We start from the raw sequence: 23,716 nt of genomic DNA on the forward strand, positions 1-23,716 counted from the left end.
GCTCTAAGGAGAGACTGGGTTGGCTGGAACTTTTTTTCCATGGACTGTCAGAGGCTGAGAGGTTTATAAAATCATGAGGGCTCTAGATAAGATGATTGAAAGGTTCTGATTTTCCCAGAGAAGGGAAGTCTAAAATGAGCGGGCATAGGCTTGTGAGAGGGGAAAGGATTGAAGTTGACCTGAGGGGCAATTTTTTTTCCTCATGAATGGTGGTGGGTGTATTTAACGAGGTGCCTGAGGAAGTGTAGAGGCAAGAAAATTAGAACAATTAAACACATTTAGATGGATACAGCGATAGGAAAATTTGGAGGGATAAGAACCAAATGCAGACAAATTGGACTTGTTCAGGTGGGCAACAGCCAGCATGGGCAAGATGGGCTGAAGCACCTGTTTCCAATCTGCATATCTCTCTGACTTTATCTACCCAGTGAAGACCTGCCAGGATTGATGTGGTCTACATGGAATTTTAGTAAGGTATTTGGCAAGGCCCCCAACTCCCCCCATGAAAGACTCATTCAGAAAGTCATGAGTCACGGGATCAGTGGAACCTTGGCCGTGTGGTTAAAAAAAAACTGGCTTGTAAGAAGAAAGCAGAGAGTAGTAGTGGAAGGAAAGTATTCTGCCTGGAGGTTGGTGACTAGTGGAGGGGCCGCAGGGATCTGTTCTGGGACCCCTGGTCTCTGTGATTTTTATAAATTATCTGGACGAGGAGGCGGAAGGATGGGTCAGTAAGTTTGCAGATGACGCAAAGTTTGGAGGAGTTGCGGATGGATAGAGACAACAGGATAGAGACAGATTGCAGAGTTGGGCAGAAAAGTGGCAGATGGAGTTCAGTCCAGATAAGTGTGAGGTGATGCATTTTGGAAGGACAAACCAGAAGGGTGAGAACAGGGTTAATGGTTGGATACTTACAGTGTGGAGAAATAGAGGGACCTTGGAGTTCAAATCCATACATCCCTCAAGGTTGCCACACAGGTTGACAGGATAGTTAAGAAGGCCTTTAGGATGTTAGGATTTATTAATAGGGGGATTGAGTTCAAGAGTAGAGAGGTCATGTTGCAGCTCTACAAATCTCTGGTTAGACCGCATTGTGTTCAGTTCTGGTCACCTCAGTACAGGAAGGATATGGAAGCTGTGGAGAGGGTGCAGAGGAGATTCACCACGCTGTTGCCTGGATTGGGAAACATCTCATGAGACAAGGCTAGCAGAGCTGAGACTTTTCTATTTGGATCGTAGAAGGAGGAGAGAAGAGTGATAGAGGTCTGCAAGATTCTGAGAGGCATAGATAGGGTGGACGACCAGCACCTGTTTCCCAGGACAGGATCAGCAAACACCAGAGGACGTGGGTACAAAGTGAAGGGGGGAAAAAGTTTAGGGGAGACATCAGGGGTAAGTTTTTTTACACAGAGAGTGGTGTATGTCTGGAATACCTTGCCACGGGAGGTGGTGGAGGCTGGAACAATAGAGGCATTTAAGAGACTCTTAGATAGGCCCATGGATGGAAGAAAAATAGAGGGTTACGGGGTAGGGAGGGTTTTTTCATAAGAACGTATAGATCAGCAGAACATTGAAGGGCCGAAGGTGTCTGTAATGTGTGGTAATGTTCTCTGTTTCAATCAACTTCATCTCATTCTGCTGAACTTCAGTTAATGTAAGACATGATCGATGTCGAACCGATGGACAATTTGGCTATTGACATTTTAAAAAATTTTCCCTGCAGTGACCTGGAGGAAAGACGGGGAAGTCCTGAAAACCAGCCAGAGGCACATCCTGAAGGCGGCAGGGGAGAGGCACACCCTCTTCATCCCCTCGGCCAGTATTCTGGATGGCGGGCTGTATTCTATCAGCGCAGCCAATGAGGTCGGCCTGTCCAGCTGTTGTGCTTCAGTCCAGGTTCGGGCAGGTACGTGACCAGCAGATCGGAGAGGTCCTGCATTTGTATAGCAGTGGTGTTTCGACATAGGTCTGTGACCATAAGCTCTCATTGAACTTTGAACATTGACAATGACAACATTTAGGCAGGTACGTTGATAGGAAATGGGCCAAACACAGGCAAACAGGGAACTATATCAGGCTAGAACATTGCCTGGACTTGAATTTTCCTTGACTCCCATCTAATTCCTACATCATCACAAATCCAAGTTCTTTCCTTACAGAAGGAAATAAGTCGCCCTCAATAGAGATCAATAATTTTATGTACTTCAAATTAAACCTCTCCTGTCTGCTTGATACCAAAGAGAATGATTCCAACCAGGCAGTCGCTTCTCCAGTTAGTGACACAACTGAAAACCTGATCTGAAAGGCGTCTCCCCAAGTCTTCAGATTTAAGGACACCTTGGGGGATTGTCTTGTGCACCGTCCTCTCCCCTTCCAGGTGTTCAGGAGGGCCCATTTGGTGTGGGGGAGGACTGGTCCCTTGTTTTACCTCAGCTGCTGCTTTCCCTGCCCGCAGCAATGGGCTCCTGGGGTCTCCGCTGCCCACAGCAACGGGCTCCTGGGGTCTCCACACCTTTCCCTGAATCTTTGAATTGCATCAGCTGGCAAGAAAACTGACTGGCCTACTTTGCAGCTAGTAAATCGGGAAGTTGGATCTGTAATGTGTATCGATTAACTACATTTTCCGGATATCTAATCTGCAGCCCAGTTTAAACAGCAGAACACTTGTATCGGCCGTCACCAATCCCAACATCTCCCCACTGCTGTCACAGAACCAGCCCAGGTGCCTGAGGTCCCTGCTCGGATCTCCCGACACATCCCCACCGCCAACCCAATGGAGCTCCCGATGCCACGGCCTTCGACCCAAACCTGGCCCTGGCCCCCGACCCCCCAGAACTCCCAACATCCCGGCCACAATCTCTAACCTGGACCTCAACCACGCTCTCAACGCTTCAACCGCCCGTGTTGAACCAGTCCGCCCACCTGCAGGAAATCCCGACGCTGATGCCGCCGACTCTCACCTGAGCCCGTCCCAGCTTTCTGGGAGCCTGAGGTCCCCGTTCTGATCCCGGCCCAGTAGCATCAGCGTAATACTTGCACAGTTTCAGTGGATAAAACAACAACAACAAACAAGGGAAGGGTTTTCAAGCATGAAATAAAGTTTAATTCTTACCTCGAGTAACTAGAGTTCCGTTGAATTCAAAATGGCGCTAACAGCACGTCAGAGTCCCACTTGAGCACGGGGGTTAAGACAAAATATTCAACTTGTTTTCAACTTGTGACGTCATTTTGCCACAAAATATTCGCAGGTAACTGGTAATTTTGGTAAAATGGCTTTTGGATCATCGGAAACATACTGTACAATGTTGGTAACTGTGAGGTCATCCACTTTGGAAGGAACAATGGGAGATCAGATTATTATTTAAATGGAAAATGATTACAGAGACAAACCTGAGGGGGGCTGGTGCATGAATAACAATAGGTTGGTTCGCAGGTGCAGCCAGATGTCAGGAGGGCAAATGGGACGTTGGCCCTCATTGCTGGAGGGGTTGAATTTAGGAACAGGGAGGCTGTACTGCAACCTTATAGTGAAGCTGCATTCGAAGAACTGCGTGCAGTCTGGTCCTTGGAGTTGGGGCAGAGGAGGTTCACCAGGTTGATTCCAGAGGTGAGGGGTTTGGCCTATGAAGGAGATTGAATCGTCTGGGACTGCACTCGTTGGAATTTAGAGGAATGAGGGGAATCTTATAGAAATGTATAAAATTATGAAAGGAATAGATAAGATAGAGCCAGGTGCATTGTTTCCATTGGTGGGGGAGACCAGAACTAGGGGACGTAGCCTCAAGATTCAGGGTAGTAGAGTTAGGATGGAGATGAGGAGGAACTGCTTTTCCCAGAGGGTGGTGAATCAGTGAAATTTGCTGCCCATTGAAGCAGTGGAGGTGACATCAGTAAATATATTTAAGACAAGGATGGACTGTTGGGAATTAAGGGATGGGGAAAAGGCAGGTCGGTGGAGTGAGCCGATCATCAGATCAGCCATGATCACAGTGGATGACAGCTCGACGGGCTGAATGGCCAACTCCTGCTCCTATTTCTTGTGTTTTTGAGAGACAAGGAGATAGATCTCAGGTCGGGAGGCAGGAGACAGAGAATTGGAATGGTTATCAGGTGGAATTGTGAAGGCAGAGGTGGATCTTTCAGTCTGAGTGCACTGCAGTACCCAAGAGACGGCAAATAGCAAATGTGCTGGAGTAACTCAGCAGGTCACATAGGAAGCACAGGTTAATCAGCGTTTCAACACCCTTGACGAAGGCCCCAGGCCCAAAACATTGGTCACCCTTTACCTTCTAAGGACACTGCGTGACCCGCTGAGTTTCTCCAGCACATTTGTATGTTGTACTTGACCCCAGAATCTACAGATTTTCTTGTTTAAAGCCCAGACGTCTGCGTTTTGTGGCTGAAGGGATCCAATCAGAAATGCCTGGCGCTGTCACATCGTCCCACTGGTAGGATGAGACTTGCTTTGTTAGCCTCAGAAAATTCCATGCTTGGCTCCTGAAGTGCGGATCCTGTTGTAACGGAGGAAAGATGGCAGCCACGGGGACAGGGGTTCAGCATCTCACACCCTCCAATTAAGTCAAAGTTACGAGTTCAGACTAATTGTCAGAAAACAGTCATAACAACAATAAATTTAACAGGCCATTTCGGCCCACGAGCCTGTGCCACCCAATTTACACCCAATTAACCTACGCCCCTGGTACGTTTCAAACAGTGGGAGGAAATCAGAATTCCCCCCCCCCCCCCGGAGAAAACCCACACAGACACGGGGTGAATGTACAAACTCCTTACAGACAGCGCGGGATTCGAACCCTAGTCCCGATCATTGGTGCGGTAAAGGTTGCAGGCTCCAACCTTCTGGGGGAGAGGAATTCCAAAAGTTGAGTATCCTCCCAGAGAGGGAATTTCTCCCCCACTCAGTCCTAAACAACTGACCCCTTTTCCTGAGAGTGTGACCCTTGGTTCTAGGCTTCTCAGCATCCAGTCTGTTGACAACTGTCAGAGAGTTACCTAACAATGAGAGAGCTTCTAATCTTGTGAAGACAGTCCCGATCTCCATTCGTGCCTTCATCCCCCACCCCAAATCAGGAAGAATGCAAGATGAGAACCACCTTATTTAATAATATAACCTTTCCTTCTGTTATTGGACTCCTGAATGAATCCCAAAATAGAAAGATTATGCTCCCCTTGCTCCATACCAACTGATCTCGCTCCATATGGGGAGCTCTGTCCTCCTTTCACAACTTCAGACCCGACGAACTCAAACCAGACACCCTTTGTTCACAAGCTTGTGTTGCTCAATTGATATACAGCCTCGTTCGTAAAGCTTAGATATCTACAACTGAGTGAGCCCCAAATTGTTAGGTAAAAACATCATGAGCTGGGAATGTAGAGGGAGTCACCCAGTGCTGGGCTGTAACAAGATGCAGTTGTGACCTTGTACTCTCAAGATAAGAGTGGGGATGACAAATTGATGTGCAGGAGGCTAGCAGAGAGGGACAGCAACAGTTTATTCATTGGACAATGTCATGGTATGATAATTTACTAAGTACGTATCCTAAGGTATATAAAAAACACCACTTGCTGATAACGGCAGAATGCGCCTTCTCCAACTAACACTGTTAGTTGCAAGTGTTACAATCCGGCAATAAAGAACAAAGAACCTTGATTTCGACTCAGTCTGGTGTTTGACTCACTCATTCATGAACAAAGCAGACCTAACAAAATACGGTCCGAAGCTGCTTCTTGTATATCAGCTGTCAGGTACACTTGTGGCTGGGGGCCCACAGCTACCTCATACTGCAGGCATGTCCTGTATCGATCAGCCTTGATCAAAAGTATAAGTACAAAAGTCTGTAGACAACAATGTTGGAGAAACTCAGCTGGTCAGACAGTGTACTATTTTATAGCAAAGATATATAACCAACGTTTTTGGTTGAGCCCTTCATCGAGGTGTGGAAAAATGCCGGCAACCGTCCGAACAAAATGGTGGGGGGGAGAGGAGCATGGTCCCCCAAGGCAGGAGGTCATAGGTGGATAAGGGAGGGAGGTCATACCAGCAAACAGGGGGAGGGGGGGATGGCTCTGAGATTGGAGAGGGAAGAGAAAAGAAGACGGGGGGAAGGAAAGGGAGGGAGAACGAGGAGTGGGCTAGCAGCAACTGGGGAAGCCGACGTTCATGCCATCTGGTTGGAGAGCGCCCAGACGGAAAAATCAAGTGTTGCTCCTCCCAATTTACGGGAGGTCTTAGGTGGGCCGTGGACAAGACGTGTGAGCATGGGAGTGGGCGCGGAATTGAAGAGGTTCGCCAGTTCAGTGATCAACTCTGCAGGCAGCAATCAGGATGGCACTGTCAATTCCTCTACAGCCATGGTACTCCTAATTCGGGGCTGTTATGGTGAAGCCATTTAACAAGAACTTCGAGTCAGTTCCTCTGCAGCCATTTCTAGAAGTCATGACCGTGGTGCACACAACTAAAAGTTCATTACGCTGAGAACAGGTAGTTCTGGCCATCCCACATTCCTGTTCGGCTCCGAATCATGGGTCCTCTACCGGCATCACCTACGGCTCCTAGAACGCTTCCACCAGCGTTGTCTCCGCTCCATCCTCAACATTCATTGGAGCAACTTCATCTCCAACATCGAAGTACTCGAGATGGCAGAGGCCAACAGCATCGAATCCACGCTGCTGAAGATCCGTGCTGGGTAGGTCACGTCTCCAGAATGGAGGACCATTGCCTTCCCAAGATCGTGTTATAAGGCGAGCTCTCCACTGGCCACCGTGACAGAGGTGCACTAAGAAGAGGTACAAGGACTGCCTAAAGAAATCTCTTGGTGCCTGCCACATTGACCACTGCCAGTGGGCTGATATCGCCTCAAACCGTGCATCTTGGCACCTCACAGTTCGGCGGGCAGCAACCTCCTTTGAAGAAGACCGCAGAGCCCACCTCACTGACAAAAGACAAAGGAGGAAAAACCCAACACCCAACCCCAACCCACCAATTTTCCCTTGCAACCGCTGCAACCGTGTCTGCCTGTCCCGCATTGGACTTGTCAGCCACCAACGAGCCTGCAGCTGACGTGGACATTACCCCTCCATAATTCTTCATCCGCGAAGCCAAGCCAAAGAAAGATTCGGCTGGTGAATTATTACCATAGTGAAGTAATGCTCTTTTACACAATTCTTCACATAAATGCACATACATTGTCCTACTATGTATGAGATGTCCAACTGGATTGCTTGGAAAACAACCTCTATCGCTACACTTTCATTCATGTGACAATAAACTTGCACCCTGGGATGAGTCAGGTAAACTTTCATTGAACTCACTGCATGGAAAATGTATTCCCATTGAGGTAAACAGACCGAACCTGCTCACAGTAGTCTCCTCATGGGATCTTGAACTCGAGTTGGCCTGTGATGAAGCAGAGATGTGGAAGGAGTCAATGCTGACTACAATTGTACTAGGAGCTAAAAAAAGATCCAAGCATGCCCCGCATTCCTTCTGTCCGCACGGCCACTGCTGTTTACAGATCTGCCGTGTGGACTTCATCCTGCAGCCGGGATCAGTGTTCAGGGAATATCGCGGGAGCCTCCCTCTGAGCCTGATGCCTCCCGTGTGAGGAAAGGTTTTATTCTTCCCCCCCCTCCCCCAAACGCTGGCCCTTGTTCGAATTGCAGTCCGCTGCCGCCTGGCCCGAGGCCTGGAAAGCCTGCCGCCTCTTTTTCTTCCTTCCTTGGAGAATGCCGGTGCCTGGCCTGGGTCCCCCTTGCTGGACAGGGTCGCCGCTGAGGAGTCGCCCCTGCCCCGTAACTTGGCCTATCTGAAGGATGCCAAGTGTGGATAAAGGGCCTGGTTGGTGCTGTCTTCTTCTGCTTTCCACTCACCGGTAAGAACAGAGTCCAAAACTCGGGAGGGGTTCAGATTGGGTTTCAAGCCGGATCATTCCAGACATTGGGAGCAATAACTGGCATGTCATTCTCTTTTTACTCTCTCTCTCTCCCCCTTTCCCTCGCTCCCCTCCCCTCCAGTAAAACCTCTAAGCCCTTGTTCTCAGCCTTAATATCTCCTTCTATGACCTGGTATCAAATGTTGTTTGATAACGTTCCTGTGAAGTGCCTTGGGATCTTTTACTATATTAAAGACACTCCAGAAATAAAAGCTGCTGTTGCTCCAACACAGCTCAGCAGCCGTTCATTGGCTGTGTAGCTCCTGCACGAGGCCAACCAATTCAATCGTTTAAGCTGAGCTTTCCACCCTTCCCACTGGAGGATGTTGATGGCAGTACCTGGTGAAAACCACAACCGCTCCCGTTCAAATGTGCTCCTCACCCATTCTTCCTTAAAACTTTCCTGTGCTGTCTGTGTGGAGTTTGCATGTTCTCCCTGTGATCGCGTATGTTTCTCCTGGGTGTTCTGGTTTCCACCCCAAAGGCATGTGGGTCGGCAGGTAAATTGGCCACTAGTGTGTGTGCGGGAGGGGTAGAATCTGCCTGGGGGGATGGGGTTAATGGGAATGTGGGGACATTTTTGTAAAGATGGTTTAGGGAGATATGGAGACGTTGTGGACAGCGTGAAAGGTTTTCAGAGGTTGCAGAGGGATCTGGACCAGCTGGAAAAATGGGCTGGAAAATGGCCGATGGAATTTAATTGCGGACAAGTGTGAGGTGTTGCATTTTGGAAGGACCAACCAAGAAAGGACGGACATGATGAATGGTCGGGCACTGAGGAGTGCAGTAGAACAGAGGGATCTGGGAATACAGAGACATAATTCCATGAAAGTGGTATTACAGGTGGAGAGATTTATAAAGAGAGCTTTTGACATCTTGACCTTCATAAATCAAAATATTGTGTCCAGGAGTTGGGATGTTATGGCAAAGTTGTATAAGACATCGGTGAGGCCAAATTTGGAGTATTGTGTACAGTTTTGGTCACCGAACTATAGGAAAGATAGAATGAAGGGCTTAAGCCCGAAACGTTGGTTCTGTCTCTTCACCTTCGCTACATAAAGGCACTGATTGACCTGCTGAGTTTCTCTAGTTTTTTCCAATAGATAGAGAGAGTGCAAAGATTTACTAGGATGTTGCCCGGACTTCAGGAACTGAGTTACAGGGAAAGGTTAAACAGGTTAGGACTTTATTCCCTGGAGCGTAGAATAATGAGGAAAAATTTGATCGAGGTATTTAAAATTATGAGGGGGACAGAGTAAATGTAGGTTGGCTTTTTCCACTGAGGGGAGCTGAGATACAAACCAGAGGACATGGGTTAAGGGGGAAAGGGGAAAAATTTAGAGGGAATATTCAGGGGAACGTCTTCACACAGAGAGTGGTGGGGGTGTGGAACGAACTGCCAGCTGAAGTGGTGAATGTGAGCTCAGTTTTTGAGAAGAATTTGGACAGGTACATTGATGGGAAGTGTAGGGAGGATTATGGTCGGGGTGCAGGTCAGTGGGACTAGGCACTGAATAATAGTTCAACACAGTCTAGAAGGGCTGAAGAGCCTGTTTCTGTACTCTATGGTTCTATGGGTAGGATTTGTAAATGGGTGGCCAGCACAGACCAACCCTTTGGGCTGAAGGGCTTGGATCCGTGCAGTATGACTGACAGATCATTGCCAACTTGTCAAGAGCATCATCCCTCTATTGCCAGACAACCAATCCCTCCAGAGGTTAAATGAGGGTTTTCTTCATCAAACTTGACCCAACCCACCCCTCAGTTTCCTAACCCCTCCCTGCCACTGCCTTGCCCTCATAATATTTCCAACCACTCATGACCCTCCCACGCCTTCAGCCTGCTTCCACACCCCCACCCATCTACCCCATTCACCTCCAAATTATTCATAAGTCACCTGCACCTTCAGCCTCCCCTGTGCCCCCACCAGCCACCAGCACGTCACCCAGGCACGTAGGCCAGATCCATGCCCACCGTTCCTGCACTGGCCCGTTGTAGCTCAGACACTGAGCGGGAGGGTGGAGGGGGTGCGGCACTCATTACTGGGCTCTGGAAACAGTTGCCGTGGGGAGGGTGCAGCATCACTGAGGCATTCTCACTGCTGACTCAGTTCTACTCAGGAAGAACGGAGAGAGAAGCTGGGGGAGGCCCTGGAGATGCTGCGCGAGAACTGCACTTAAAATCCTGGAAGGAAAGCGAAATTCGGAGTCTGCTAACAGGCCAACGATTACATTTTGAAATTTAGACATTCAGGACAGTAACAGGCCCTTCCAGCCTACAAGCCTGTGCTATCCAAATACTCCAAAGTTTTTAAGAGTGGGAGGAAACTGGAGCCCCCACATAGACATGCGGAGAACGTACCAACTCATTACAGACAGCGCCGGATTTGTACCCTGGTGCTATAACAGCATTGCGGTAACCACGACACTAATCGTGCTGCCCAAATTATGGTTTTACTAAAGAAGCCTTACGTGGTAAATGGGAGAGCATTGAGGAATACAGAAGAGCAGAAAGATTTGGGAGTAACGGTACATCGTTCCCTGAAGGTAGAAACTCACGTGAATAGGGTGGTGAAGAAGGCTTTTAGTATGCTGGCCTTTATCAATCATTGCCTGGAATATAGGAGTTGGGAGGTGATGTTGAGATTGTATAAGCCGTTGGTGCGGCCTCATTTGGAGTTCTGTGTGCAGTTCTGGTCGCCTAATTATAGGAAGGATATAAACAGAGTGGAGAGAGTGCAGAGAAGGTTGACCAGAATGTTACCTGGGTTTAAGCATCTAGAGTATAGGGAGAGATTGGACAGATTAGGTCTTTATTCTTTGGAGCGTAGAAGGTTGAGAGGGGATTTGATAGAAGTATTGAAGATTATGAAAGGGATAGACAGAGTGGATGTGGATAGACTATTTCCGTTAAGAGGAGGAAAGATTAAAACAAGAGGACATGAGTTAAGAATTAAAGGGCAGAGGTTTAGAGGTAACATGAGGGGGAACTTCTTTACTCAGAGAGTGGTAGCCGTGTGGAATGAGCTTCCGGGAGAAATAGTGGCGGCGGAGTCAATTGTATTATTTAAGAAAAGGTTGGACAGGTCTATGGATGAGAAGAAGATGGAGGGTGATGGGCATTGTGCAGGGAGGTGGGACTAGAAAGGGTGTTTGGTTCGGTGCGGACTAGAAGGGCCTAATGGCCTGTTTCCGTGCTGTAATTGTTAGGTTATGTTATGGTGCACCTTGGGCCAAGTCGTGGAGGTGGGGTGGTGTTTGGGCAGATTGTTGGGGCGATATTTTAGACAAATGATGTTGGTCTTCCTCAGAACAAGAGTTTTCTTCTGTTCATTCTCTTCGATTCAGGCACCTGCTGACATTTTGTTCATACCCCTGATGAAGGGTTCAGGCCTGAATATCTTTATCTTTGCTCTATAAAGTTCACTGCTTGGCCTGCCAAGTTTCTCCAGCGTTGTGTTTTTACTGTAAGAAATAGGAGCTGGAGTTGGCCATCCCGCTAGTCAAGCCAACACTGACCATCTGGCTCTGGATTTAGCTCCATCAACCTTCTGACCCAACCCCACAACCCTTAATTCCCAGATTCTTAAAAAAAATCTATCCATCTGGGTCTAAAATGCATTCAGTGAGGCTTCCTCTACTGCTTCCTTGAGCAGAGAATTCCACAGATTCACCACTCTCTGGGAGAACCACTTCCACCTCATCTCTGGCCTAAATTTAGTCTCATCTGCCAGTGGAAATAACCTGTCTGCTTCTATTTTATCTATTCCTTTCATAGTTTGATAAGATCGCTCCCCACAACCACCCCCCACCCAATCCTTCTAATGAGTTTAGGCAACTCAATTTCCCCTCATAAGTTCACCCCTTTTCTGGAATCAACCTGGTTAACTTCTTCTACATTGCCTCCAAAGCCAGTAAAGTAAAACCCCTGGTATCTGGCACCTAGGGGGATTGTTAGATGCTAAATAAGTTAATTTTCCGGTTGCTTGAGATTGCGAAGTGCGTGATTGGCAAACTAACAGCGAGGTGCATCAATTTTAAACGTCCATATTTATTACCTTGTAGCGAGTGGCACATTGAAACAAGCACAACAGAAGTCGTCTGTGAACTGAACCAACGGTTTAATGGACCCTTCACAGGAGTTTAAATAATTACAGTTGGCGTGCTATCACCATCACCTGACCCCAGAAGTCGCGTGCCTCCCAGAGTCCTTTGCGCCTCTCAGGAACTCCCGATCCTGTGGGGGCCCACAACTGCAGCACCAATTCGATAATGGAGTGGCACGGTTCGCCACATGGACTCCCCCTCTCCTCGGCCCCAGAACCGGAGTTCGGAGGTGATGCCGCAGTCTTGTTAATATGGCTAGGGCGGGCTGGCGGACACCCTCTGTGCCGGGGGGAGCATCCTACCTGTACCGGTTGCTCCAGGTCCAAATGTGCTGGCTTCAGGCGATCCACAGAATCAGCTTCTTGTTTGCCGCCCCTGTCCAGAACACACGTGCCGTCGTTCCACAGCACCTTAAACAGAAGTACTCAGTTCTTCTTTTGGCACGGTATGTATATCATAATATCCAGGGTAATTCGTCCATCCAGTCCGGACTCTTGAGGTGTGCCATGAGGGCTGTCTTCACGTGTGAAAAGACTCCACTATAACGTTAGACTGCGGATGATAGGCCGTAGTCTGGTACAGCTGCGTGCCCAGTAACTCTCCATAGCCCGGACGTGAACTGTGCCCCTCTGTCAGAGGAGATGCCCAGGGGTAAACTGAAATGGGCTAGCCAATGAGCAATGGGGGTTCATGCACAAGCTGCAGTGGAGGTGTCTGAGAGCGGAACAACCTCTGGCCATCTCGTAAATCTGTCCGCCACAGTAAACAAGTGGTACAGGGTCCGGGTCAATGATGTCGACCTGGATATGATCAAACTGCCTCTGCGTTGGGGCAAAAGTTTGCAGTGGAGCCTTGATGTGGCGCTGAACTTTGGAGGTTTGACATGGGATACATGTCCTTGCCCAAATGCCAACTTGCTTGCGCAATCCATGCCACATGCATTTGTCCGCCATGAGCCTTCTTGTTGCCTGAATAGAAGGGTGAGCCAAACTGTGTATGGCATCAAATATCCAACGTCGCCATGTGGTAGAGAAGATCGGCCCTGGTTGTCCGGTGGACGCATCACAAACCAAACTTCACATTCTCTAATTTTGGGCCTGAGATGCCAGTGAATATGCGACCATCTCCTCGTCATCTTGCTGAGCCGCTGCCAACTCCGTATAGTCTATTCCTGGAACCGGAGAAAGGGCTGACACGACGATTGCACAAGATAACATGCCAGCAACCAGATTGTTTCTCCCTGTGATGTGCTGTATAGAAGTTGTGAACTCCGAGATGTATGAGAGATGTTGTTGCTATCGGGCTGACCGTGGATCCAACACCTTGGAAAAAGTAAACGAATGCGGCTTGTGGTCTGTAAAAACTGTGAACTCTGCTCTCCAGAAAGTAATGAAAATATTGTATGGCAAGGTGGAGAACGAGGAGTTCTGTGTCAAAAGCACTGTACTTTGTTCAGGCTGTCTCAGGTGGTGACTGAAGAAGGCTAGAGGGTTTCCAGGTGCCATTGACCTGCTGTTCCAGTGCCCCACCTGCAGCCATGCTTGATGCATCGATCATGGGAGCCGTCGGCTTGTCGATTCATGGGTGCACAGTATAGTCACTTTGGTCAGTGCTACTTTGGCTTTGTCAAACACAGTCATCGTCTCTTTGTCCCATTTCAGCTCTTCGGGTTGTCCAGACAAGAGCTTGAAAAGTGGCCGCATTATTCTGGCGGCTGCCAGCACGACACTGGTAGAAATTTATCCTGCCGACAAACTCCTTAATGTGATGGTTTGGGGAATGTACCGATGGCCACGATCTTAGAGGGTAGTGGGACTGCCCCATGTTAATCAATGTGATGTCTGAGGAAGGCAATGGACGTTAGGCTGAACTGGCATCTGGCAAGATTAATTGCTAAGCCATGCTCATTGAGCCACTGACAGAGCTGACTAAGATATGTCTGGTGGTCCTGACTGGAGCAGCAGGTGATGAAGATGTCATCCAAATATATAAACACAAAGTCCAGGCTCCGGCCTACCGTGTCAATAAGTCGTTGAAAGTCCTGGACTGTGTTCTTCAAACCAAATGGCTTACAGAGGAACTCGAAAATCCCGAATGGGGTAATGAGGGCTGTTTATGGAATATCGTCCTGATGAACTGGACTTGACGGTAACCGCGTATCTTGGGAAAGATCTTAGTGCCGTATAGGTTCACTGTAAAGTCCTGAATGTGGTTATCAATCTCTTTGTAATCTTGATAGTCTACATAAAGCCTCCATCTACCATATGAAGTGAAGATGCCCATCGGCAATCGGAGCATCGAACTAGGTCCATCTCCTCCTTTCTCCTGAATTCCTCTTGGCCGACTGCATTTGGTTGGGAGGCAGCCTACACGCTCGTGCATGAAGAGGCCATCCAGTCATCGGGATATGGTGCTGTACTCCATGCTTGGGCTGGGCCACCGTGAACTGCAGAGGGACGTTGCTTGGAAAGTCAGCCAGGATATTGGCATACTCATTCTCTGAGAGGGTCACGGAGTCAAGGTGTGGCGCGGGTAATGCAGCAAGTCATAAAACGAGTGACACAAACGTCTTGGAATTAACCAGACGGTGACCTTTTAGACCCACTAGGAGGCAGTTTGCTCGTAGAAAGTCGGCACCCAGCAGCAGCGGAGACACGACAGTGATGGTAAAGGAACATCTGAATCAGGAAGAGCTGAAAATGAGTGGTATTGCACTTCCCCTGTACGTTCCAATGCTGATGGTGTTGGCAGCTGTCAGGGAAGGCCCCTTCTTTTCAGAACGCGTATCCGGGCCAGAGAGGGGGCAATACCCTGACCTCTGCTCCTGTGCTGACAAGAAAACACCGACCCGAATACTGATCCCATCTTTGGTGACGATAGCCCCACTGTTCTCTCCCACTCTCTCCGGGAGAGTCTGACCCCGCACCTTTGGTACGGGCCCAGAGGACCCCAAAACCCAGCAGCAATAGATATTCACCGACAAATGGTTACTTAAACAAAAGTTGCTTTTAGTTATCTTTAAACATGAAAACAGGATCACAATTTAACTTAACTCTATTGACTCAACTAACTTAACCCCCTTCTAATTCTAAGCGCATGTGTATGTAATGTGTGTGTAAGTTCAGAAAAGTTCTTTGAGTCACAGTCCAATCTCACTTCTCATTACAGACAATTCTTAGACTGTGCACAGAATTTAACATTTATAAAATTCACCAGGTTTTGGTGCTTGAAAGGTAAATGGTTACCGCTCAGGAAGGTTCTTATCGGTTTTCAGAGAGAGATTCATTGTACGCTGGCACCCACAACTGATTCCTTTTTAATCAGCCACTTCAGTGTCTTGCTGAAGAAACTTGCCCCAACAGGGTTCTCCAGATGATAACCTCTTCCTTTCAGGACACCACAGAGTGCCTTTTTGTTTCTCTTATTTCAAGTGAAACATGCGGCCAGTCCTCTCCTCTTGCATGAACCACAAGGGCTTTGGCCTAAGCACTCACAACCCGTCTTCTAAATGGGGTTTTCCACAAGCTTTCCAGCTTGTCGAGAAAGCCTGTTTTATTCTCTCTGCTTGCAAAACCACATGACCCTCCGAGAACAGCAAGTTCCACTCCAGACAGAAAGTGGCTCCGACAAGCTCTTTCATCTGTTGCCTTTTGTAAGCAACAATCCATTAGTGAAGTCTCTTGAGCACTCTCCAAAGCTTTTCCAAAGACTGTTGGCCCCAACGTGTCTAGCATGAGCAGAGCTCCAGTATTTCAAATAAGATCTCTTTTAAAATGTTTGTATGTGTCCTACACTAACAAACCTTTCCCAATTTATCTCCCAAAAACTTATCTATATTCTATCACACCTCCATCAGGGGTAGGTATAGCTCGCACCCTTTGGCATGGCATCACTACATGACCCACAGACACTTCCCCGTGCTGTTGGGCTTGCCGTAGCTCATCAGTGCAGGCAGCCAGTCGATGGGGATCGCTAAATCATCGTCTGCAAGGAACAGACAGATGTCCTCTGGCATCTATACCCGGAAAATCTGCTCTAAAAGAAAACCGGACCTGTCCCTGTCCCTGAGCACCAGCATCTCCTTCATCAGTGCAGAAGGCGTGCGGTCACCTAGGCCTTACCGCTCTGTGGCTGCGGGCAAGTCTGAGAGTATGAGTAGCAAGAGCTTCGATAGCTTCGTACTTATTATTGGCTGGAGGCTGGCATAAGAAGTCAATGATCTGTACCGTGGTGTCCTGATCTAGCAATGCGACAACGTAGCATTATTTAGTAGCATCAGCGGCAGTGCGGTGATGGTGAAACTGGGCGCCAACCTGCTCGAACCAAACCGCTGGCTACAAGGTCTAAAACACCGGTAGCTTGAGCGCAACGACGCTCTGCTTATCGAGAACTGGGTCCAATAAATCGTTCTGCACCGTTGGGGTCACCACTGTAGCGAGTGGTGCAGTGAACAAAGCACAACAGGGCTCATCTGTGAACTAGACCAATGGAATTGTTTAATGCAATGGTTCTCAACCTTTTTTCTTTCCACTCACATCCCACTTGAAGTCATCCCTATACCATCGGTGTTCTGTGATGAGTAAGGGATTGCTTAAGGTGGGATGTGAGTGGGAAGGGAAGGTTGAGAATCACTGCTCCAGACCCAATTGGCTTGAGAAAAATTGTCATTGACCCATTTCCTTTGGAGTTCTGAAACCGTGCACATAACGAGTCAATTAGGTATTGAAAACAGTGGTTTTCAAACTTTTTCTTTCCACCCACATCCCACCTTAAGCAATCCTTTACTCATCACAGAGCGCTGATGGCATTGGGATTACTTAAAACGGAATGTGAGTGGAGAGGAAAAAGGTTGAGAACCACTGGTTCAATGGAACCTTTGCAGGAGTTTAAATAATTACCGTTGCCGTGCTATCACCTCTTGTGCACAGGGAAAAAAATATTCCATCTTTCCCAACATGCCTCTCATAATTTGGTGAACAGTCTTAAGGTCACCCCTCAGTCTCCTCCATACCATTGAGTACAAACCAATCTATCCTAACTCTCCTCCTAACCCTCCATTCCACGTGATGTCCTGGTGAATCTCTTCTGCATCCTCTCCGTTGCTACCACATCCTTCAGGTAATGTGGGAATCAGATCGAGGCCAGCAATTACAGAGGCTGTGTTTAGTATGGGCTGAGGCAGAGTGGAGTTTGTTGTATCTGACCCTGAGCTCCGCTCTTTCCAATTCTGCAGGTACTGTTGCTGATCCTCTCACACCATCCGTTCCCCCTGAGCCCTACAGCCCCATCACCTCAGACGAGGAGTATCTCAGCCCTTTAGAGGAACCTGCTGATTTGACCTACAAAGGGAAGCAGGCTCTGAAGCTACCGGAGGCCCATGCGGACGAGCGCCAAACTGTCATCAAAACCCACTTCAAAGCCCCACCCACCTTTGAGGTAAGTCTTGTCTGAGCAACTGCATTTCTGCGTGGAGTTTTATACCTGGAGAAGTGAGAAGTGGAAACAGGACTGTCAGGTCAAGTTTATTGTCATCTGGTTGCACAAGTACAACCTGACGAAGCAGCACTCTGCGGTCCTCAGTGCAAAACACACAGGCACACACCCAGACAAAACATACAGACGGACAAACAATACATATGCAGGACAAGTATTCATCTATACAAATAAATATTGTTTCATGAATACGAGGGTCTCGGGTGGTCAGTGGGAGCAGTTCTTTTGGTCATTCAGCATTCTCACTGCCCGTGGGAAGAAGCTGTTCCTCAGCCTGGTGGTGCTGGCTCTCATCCTCCTGGATCTCTTCCCCGATGAGAGCAGCTGAAAGATACTGGGTGCAGGGTGGAAGGGGTCGTCAATGATTTTATGCGCCCTCCTCAGACAACGATCCTGGTAGATCATGTCGATGGGGGAGGAAGGGAGACTCCAGAGGATCCTCTCTGCCACTCTTATGGTCTTGTGGATAATTGACCTCCGATCCATTTGTCTGCAGCTACTGTTCCACACTGTGATGCAGGTGGCCAAGACACTTTTGATAGAGGTCCTGTAGAAGGATGATGTAATGGTGACTGGTGAACAGGAATGTCTCATTGAACTTTTACCATTAGGACGATGGCTGATCCAATGTTCTTTCAACATATTCTTGCCCTTTCCAATAACCTCCGATCCCTTTACTGATAAGAAATTGATTTCAACCTTAGATAAACTCAAGGGCTCTGCCCCCACAGTTCTCTGTAGCTGTAAGTTCCAAAGACTCGACCCTTGAAGAAGAGAAATTCTTCCTCATCTCAGACTTAGCTTGATGTCCCCTCATTCTGAGATCATGCCCCCCACCCCCCAAGCCCTGAACTCTCCCCTTGGAGAAAACATCCTCAGCGTTTACCAAGTCTACCGCCCTGAGATTCTTGTGTTTCAATAAGCTCACCTTTTATTCTTCTGAGCTCAAAGAGCTGTGTCCCAACCAGTTTCACCTTTCCCTGCTTGGAAACCCCCAAAATACAGGATCATCCCAGTGAATCTCTTCTGTACAAAGTGAGGGGAAGAACGTGTAGAGGAGATGATAGAGATACCCAGTAAGGCTTTTGTTTTTACACAGAGAGCAGTGGGTGTCTGGAATGCATTGCCAGGTGTGGTGGTGCAGGCTAGTGCAATAGGGGCATTTAGAACATAGAACATGCTGACACATATATTCCTGAATTAAAAGTACCAAATCCTCCCTATCCTGTAATCCTCTATTTTTCTTCCATCCATGTGCCTGTCTAAGTGTCTCTTAAATGCCCCTAATTTTCCAGCCTCCACCACCACCCTTGACAAAGAATTCTAGGCACCCACAACTCTGTGTGTAAAGAAAAATCCTTACCGCTGACGTTTCTCCTAAACTTTCCTCCCTTCACTTTGTTTGCTATTCCTTCCCTAGAGAAAAGGCGTAAGCTGTCCACCTTATCTTTTGGACTCCGTTGGTCATGGTCGACCATGGGTGCTGCGCCTCTGGGAGTCACAGTGGAGTGGCCTATCCAGAATACAAGTCAGGGCAGAGTTGATTATGGAAATTCATCTGTTGCCCATGCCATGGAACCTCCCCACCCCACCCCCCCCCAACCTCCATGCTAATGACAGGTCCAAAGGAATGACGAAGGTCGATACAGTTTGGTGCCAGCAGCATTGGAGGAGTTGACGAGCCGGTGCTGGGTACAACAGTCAGCCACCTTCAGGACTCTGACTTTTTCCCCCTCGAGGTTTACTCCCAAGGCCTTTCCCGTGAGCGAATGTAGCCACAAGGCAGCGGAGGTTTGAAATCAGAGTTTTCCCTCTCCTAGATGAGTTACCATCTGTGGTTAATGAGCCCCATCTGCCCAGAGCAACTGGCCCACTTTGCCCCTTCTCCTGTCAGTGAGAATAGTTCTGCCTTAAGAACTATGCAACTCGTGAAGGCCAGGGGTTGGGCTTGGTTATCAGATGCAGTTTGAGACACACGATAAAGAGCATTTGTGTAGCAGTGGGAGCTTGTCCCCACGACAACCCTTCAGCTATGACAACTTTATCTATGCCTCTCATAATCTTGTTGACCTCTGTTAAGTCTCCTCTCATCCTTCTACATTCCAAAGAGAAAAGCCCCAGCTCTACTAACCTTGCCTCATAAGACTTGTTTCCCGATCCAGGCAACATCCTGGTAAATCTCCTCTGCTCCCTCTCCACAGCTTCCACATCCTTCCTGTAATGAGGTGACCAGAACTGAACACAATGTTGCAAGTGTAGTCTCACCAGAGATTTGTAGAGCTGCAACATGATCTCTTGACTCCTGAACTCAATTCCCCCAATTAATGAAGCCCAGCATCCCATAGGCCTTCTTAAATCTATCCTATCAACCTGTGCGGCGACCTTGAGGGATGTATGGATCCCTCTGTTCTTCCACACTGAATCGTGTCATTAACCATGTTCTCCACCTTCAAGTTCAACTTTCCAAAATGCTTAACTTAATTTGCCAACCTTTATCAAATCACCCCTCATTCTCCAAAAGCCTAGGAAATAATGTCCTAACCTCTTCAACCTTCTCCTCCTACTTGAAGTCCTGGCAACATCCCTGTACGTCCTCTCTGCACTCTTTCAGCCCTATAATATCTTTCATATGGGGAGGTGACCAAAATTGAACATAATACTCCAGATATGGCCTCACCAATACCTTCTACAACTTCAAGTTGAGTACAAGTTTTAGGGTGTTATGAAGGCCAATGTGCCAAAGGTTTCTTTACAACCCTATTTATCTGTGACACCCCTATCAAGGAATTTATATCTGTATTTCCAGATTGGTTCTGCGGCCCACCTCCACTCCCCTGTCACGCAGACACATCCAGGTCCACCACTGGCTTTGTCCATCGAAGACCAATGCAAAGGCATTGTAGAAGGCAGCCAACATCATAAAGGACCCCCCCCCCTTTACCCTGGTCGCCACCTTTTATTACCATTTAAGGTGGAGAAACCTTAAATCCAGCACCTCCAGGTTCAAAAACAGCTTTCATCCCTCTGTTCCAGGCTCTTGAACCACTCCTTCCCACTCCAACCCTTACCATAAACTATGGCAAGACCGTCAAAGATCTATTTTGTCTGCATTACTGACACAGCACATTTTATGCACAACTGGCCAAATGCGAATTTTTTTTTTGTTTTGTTTTGTTCTTGAATTTTATGTGCCCAGGAAAGAGCGGCATAAGGCTTAATTGCACCTGTACAGTATTCTTATGTACATGACAATAAACTGTTCATCCTTCAATCACCTCCTACTCCACCACCAGCATCACACAGACAAGTGGGCCTGTCTTTATTAAGGTAAGGCTGTGCATCCCTGGAACATGTTGCCAGGAGCCGTGTGTAAAGTGAGCACAGCTCCCTCATTTCTCCAGCCAAGCCGATTGTCCTAATCTGCCAGCCCACTCGCACTTTCAGGGACACTGAGATAACCCGCCCCCCCCCCTCCCTGACCCACACTCACCCCCGTGTGTGTTTTTGTTTAGGTTCCTCTGAGCAACCAGACTTCGGTGGAAGGAGAGAACGTCAGTTTAACTGTGCGTGTGCTGGGTGAACCAAAGCCTATCATTTACTGGTGAGTGAGGGATCAGGAGTTTGTGGTAAAGGGCATAGGTCACCACCCCCTTGCACGCTCCCCACCAAGTCCCGTATCATCCTGTCTTGGAAATGTATGGCAGAGACAAACTCATCCCCTGAAGGACTTCAATGAAAACCAATCAGGGTTCCTGGGTGAAATCTCCTCTATTTATCAAGGCCCATTTGAGAAATCCCTCCACCAGTGGATGCAATCTAGCTGAGACACAACCTGCCGGAGAAATTCGAAGGGTTAATCGACATCAGTGGGAGAGACAGAATGGTCGGCTTTGGGTCAGAAGCCTTCATCGTCGTCCCGACTGAGCCGAAATGTCGGCCATTCTCTTCCTCTCACTGATGCCTGCTCAATCTGCTGAGATCCTCCAGCAGATTGTTTCGCTTGAGCTTCCAGCATCTACAGTCTTGTGTGTGTGTGTCTGCATGTGTGTCCGTGCATGTGCGTCTGTGTTTCTGTCTGTGTGCATGTGTCTTTGTTGTGTCTGTGTGTGCATCTGGATGTTTGTGTGTGTGTGTCTGTATACGTGTCTGTGTGTGTGTATACGCCTGTGCGTGTGCATGTGCCTGCCTGCCTCTGGTATCCGTATAATACTGCGATATCCAGTCACGTGTCTCCAGATGTAATAGAGTCATGGAGCCCACCATTTCCACACTTTTGCCAATCCACACTCCATTTGCCTGCATTAAGTCCACATCCTTCAATGTTCAAATGTCTGTCTAAATGTCTCTTAAACGTAGTGACGGTATCTGATTCTTCCACCTCTGGCAGCGAGTTCCAGATATCAACCACCCCCTTGAAAAAAAATCCTTTCCTTCAGATTACCTTAAAAACCTTTCTGCTCACCTCGAATGTGTCTCCTCTTGTTTTTGAAACTCCAACTGTAGGAAAAAGATTCTGAAGGTAAATGTAATACTACATTTAGAATGTAACACGCATGAAATTCTACCATAAGGCAGACAGAGAGTTGCCGCTTTGTCCAGCGCCCCTCACAGAAACCTACAGTACCTGGTGTTCCTCGGCGGTCTCCCCTCCCTCACTCCCCCACTCCCCCACAGTACTGACCAGGCCTGAGCCTGCTTAGCTTCCAAAATCAGACAAACCCAGGTGTATTGAGGCTATTAGGTGCTGTCTACCTCGTCGATGCCACTCTTGTCTACTTCAACCAGTAACCTGGTTGTTTTGAAGAATATTTCACACAACTCCCAGATATATTTCCAAGTCCAGATGCAAAGGGATTTGGGAGTCCTGAAGATTAACTTACAACATCTCCCCATAATTCATACCCTGTAATCCAGGCAAACCTCTTCTGTACCCTCTCCTAAACGTCACGTCCTTCCAGTAATGGAGCGACCAGAACTGCATACAGTTCTCCAAAGCTGGCCTAATCAAAGTTTTATACCGCTGCAACGTGGCTTCCTTATCTTTCCCCTGCAATCCTGGATGGTGTTGAGTTTCCTGAATGTTGTTGTGTGTGCACGCGCTTGGAAAGTGGGAAGGATTCCATCATACACCAGACGTGTCTTGTAGATGCTGGAGAAGTTTCGGGGTGGGGACAGGAGGGTGGTCGTCAGAAATGATTCGCTTGCCATGGCCCAGCCTCTTATCGCCTCTTGTGTTTTTGCAACTGGCCCCATTCCACAACAGAGATGACGAGGAACTGGCCCTCGCAGAGAGTAGCAAAACTGGAATTCTCTACCCAAGGAATCAGTAGACGCTGCCTCGTTAAGACACAGATTAATTTTGCATAATTGGGGAATTATGCATAATGTGTGGAATGATCTTCCGGGAGAAATAGTGGCGGCGGAGTCAATTGTATTATTTAAGAAAAGGTTGGACAGGTATATGGATGAGAGGAAGATGGAGGGTTATGGGCATTGTGCAGGGAGGTGGGATTAGAAAGGGGTGTTTGGCTCGGTGCGGACTAGAAGGGCCTAATGGCCTGTTTCCGTGCTGTAATTGTTATGTTATGTTAAAGCTAACCGCACGAGGAATGAGTGGGTCAGTGAAGCTGAGTCCGCGGCCAGACCAGACATTGGTGGTGGAACAGCCTCAATGGACCAGATGGCAGACTCCTGCTCCTAATTCTCATGCTAAGAAGCATCAAGACAAGTTCGAGGTCCCTTTTACTGTGATGTAATAATACTTTAAAATGTAACATCCACGATACTTGAACCTTTCCCTGCCATTAGGCACACTAAAAGCCACCATTAACAACGCCCCTTACAGAAAAAGCAAAAGAGAGTCCCTTCAGAGTCGCTGAGTGTTTGAATTGCCGAAGGCCACGAACCTAATGTAGGTAAATGGTATTAGTGTGGAATGATACAGCAGGTGTCAGACAGCCATGATTCCATGCTGTGTAACTCCACAACTCTTTCCCCCTTTTTAATCCCCTATTGAAGGAGATCGTCCCCATTAGGAGTTGTTGGAGAAGATTCCACCGCCTTACCAAAGAAATCTCGCACGAGACTAGCAGCGTCCACCCAATCAAGACCTCCTGCTTGGAGGGAACCACATGACGGACGTGCTATGGTGGGAGGGGGGGGGGGAGGAGG

General features: G+C 48.1%; 1 protein-coding gene across 7 annotated transcripts in view; it reads left to right on the plus strand.

Annotated features, from left to right (window-relative positions):
* Positions 1-23,716, plus strand: part of spega (striated muscle enriched protein kinase a) — a 341,612-nt gene that overhangs the window by 170,454 nt on the left and 147,442 nt on the right. For all 7 annotated transcript variants that reach the window (XM_069936009.1, XM_069936006.1, XM_069936008.1 and 4 more), the window contains 3 exons: positions 1,721-1,903; positions 17,286-17,488; positions 21,058-21,146. In XM_069936009.1, the coding sequence (XP_069792110.1) occupies positions 1,721-1,903; positions 17,286-17,488; positions 21,058-21,146 (475 nt within the window). The remainder of the gene's footprint in view (positions 1-1,720; positions 1,904-17,285; positions 17,489-21,057; positions 21,147-23,716) is intronic.

The sequence above is a fragment of the Narcine bancroftii genome, chromosome 4, assembly GCF_036971445.1.
Source record: "Narcine bancroftii isolate sNarBan1 chromosome 4, sNarBan1.hap1, whole genome shotgun sequence".
In the NCBI taxonomy this organism is placed as follows: Eukaryota; Metazoa; Chordata; class Chondrichthyes; order Torpediniformes; family Narcinidae; genus Narcine; species Narcine bancroftii.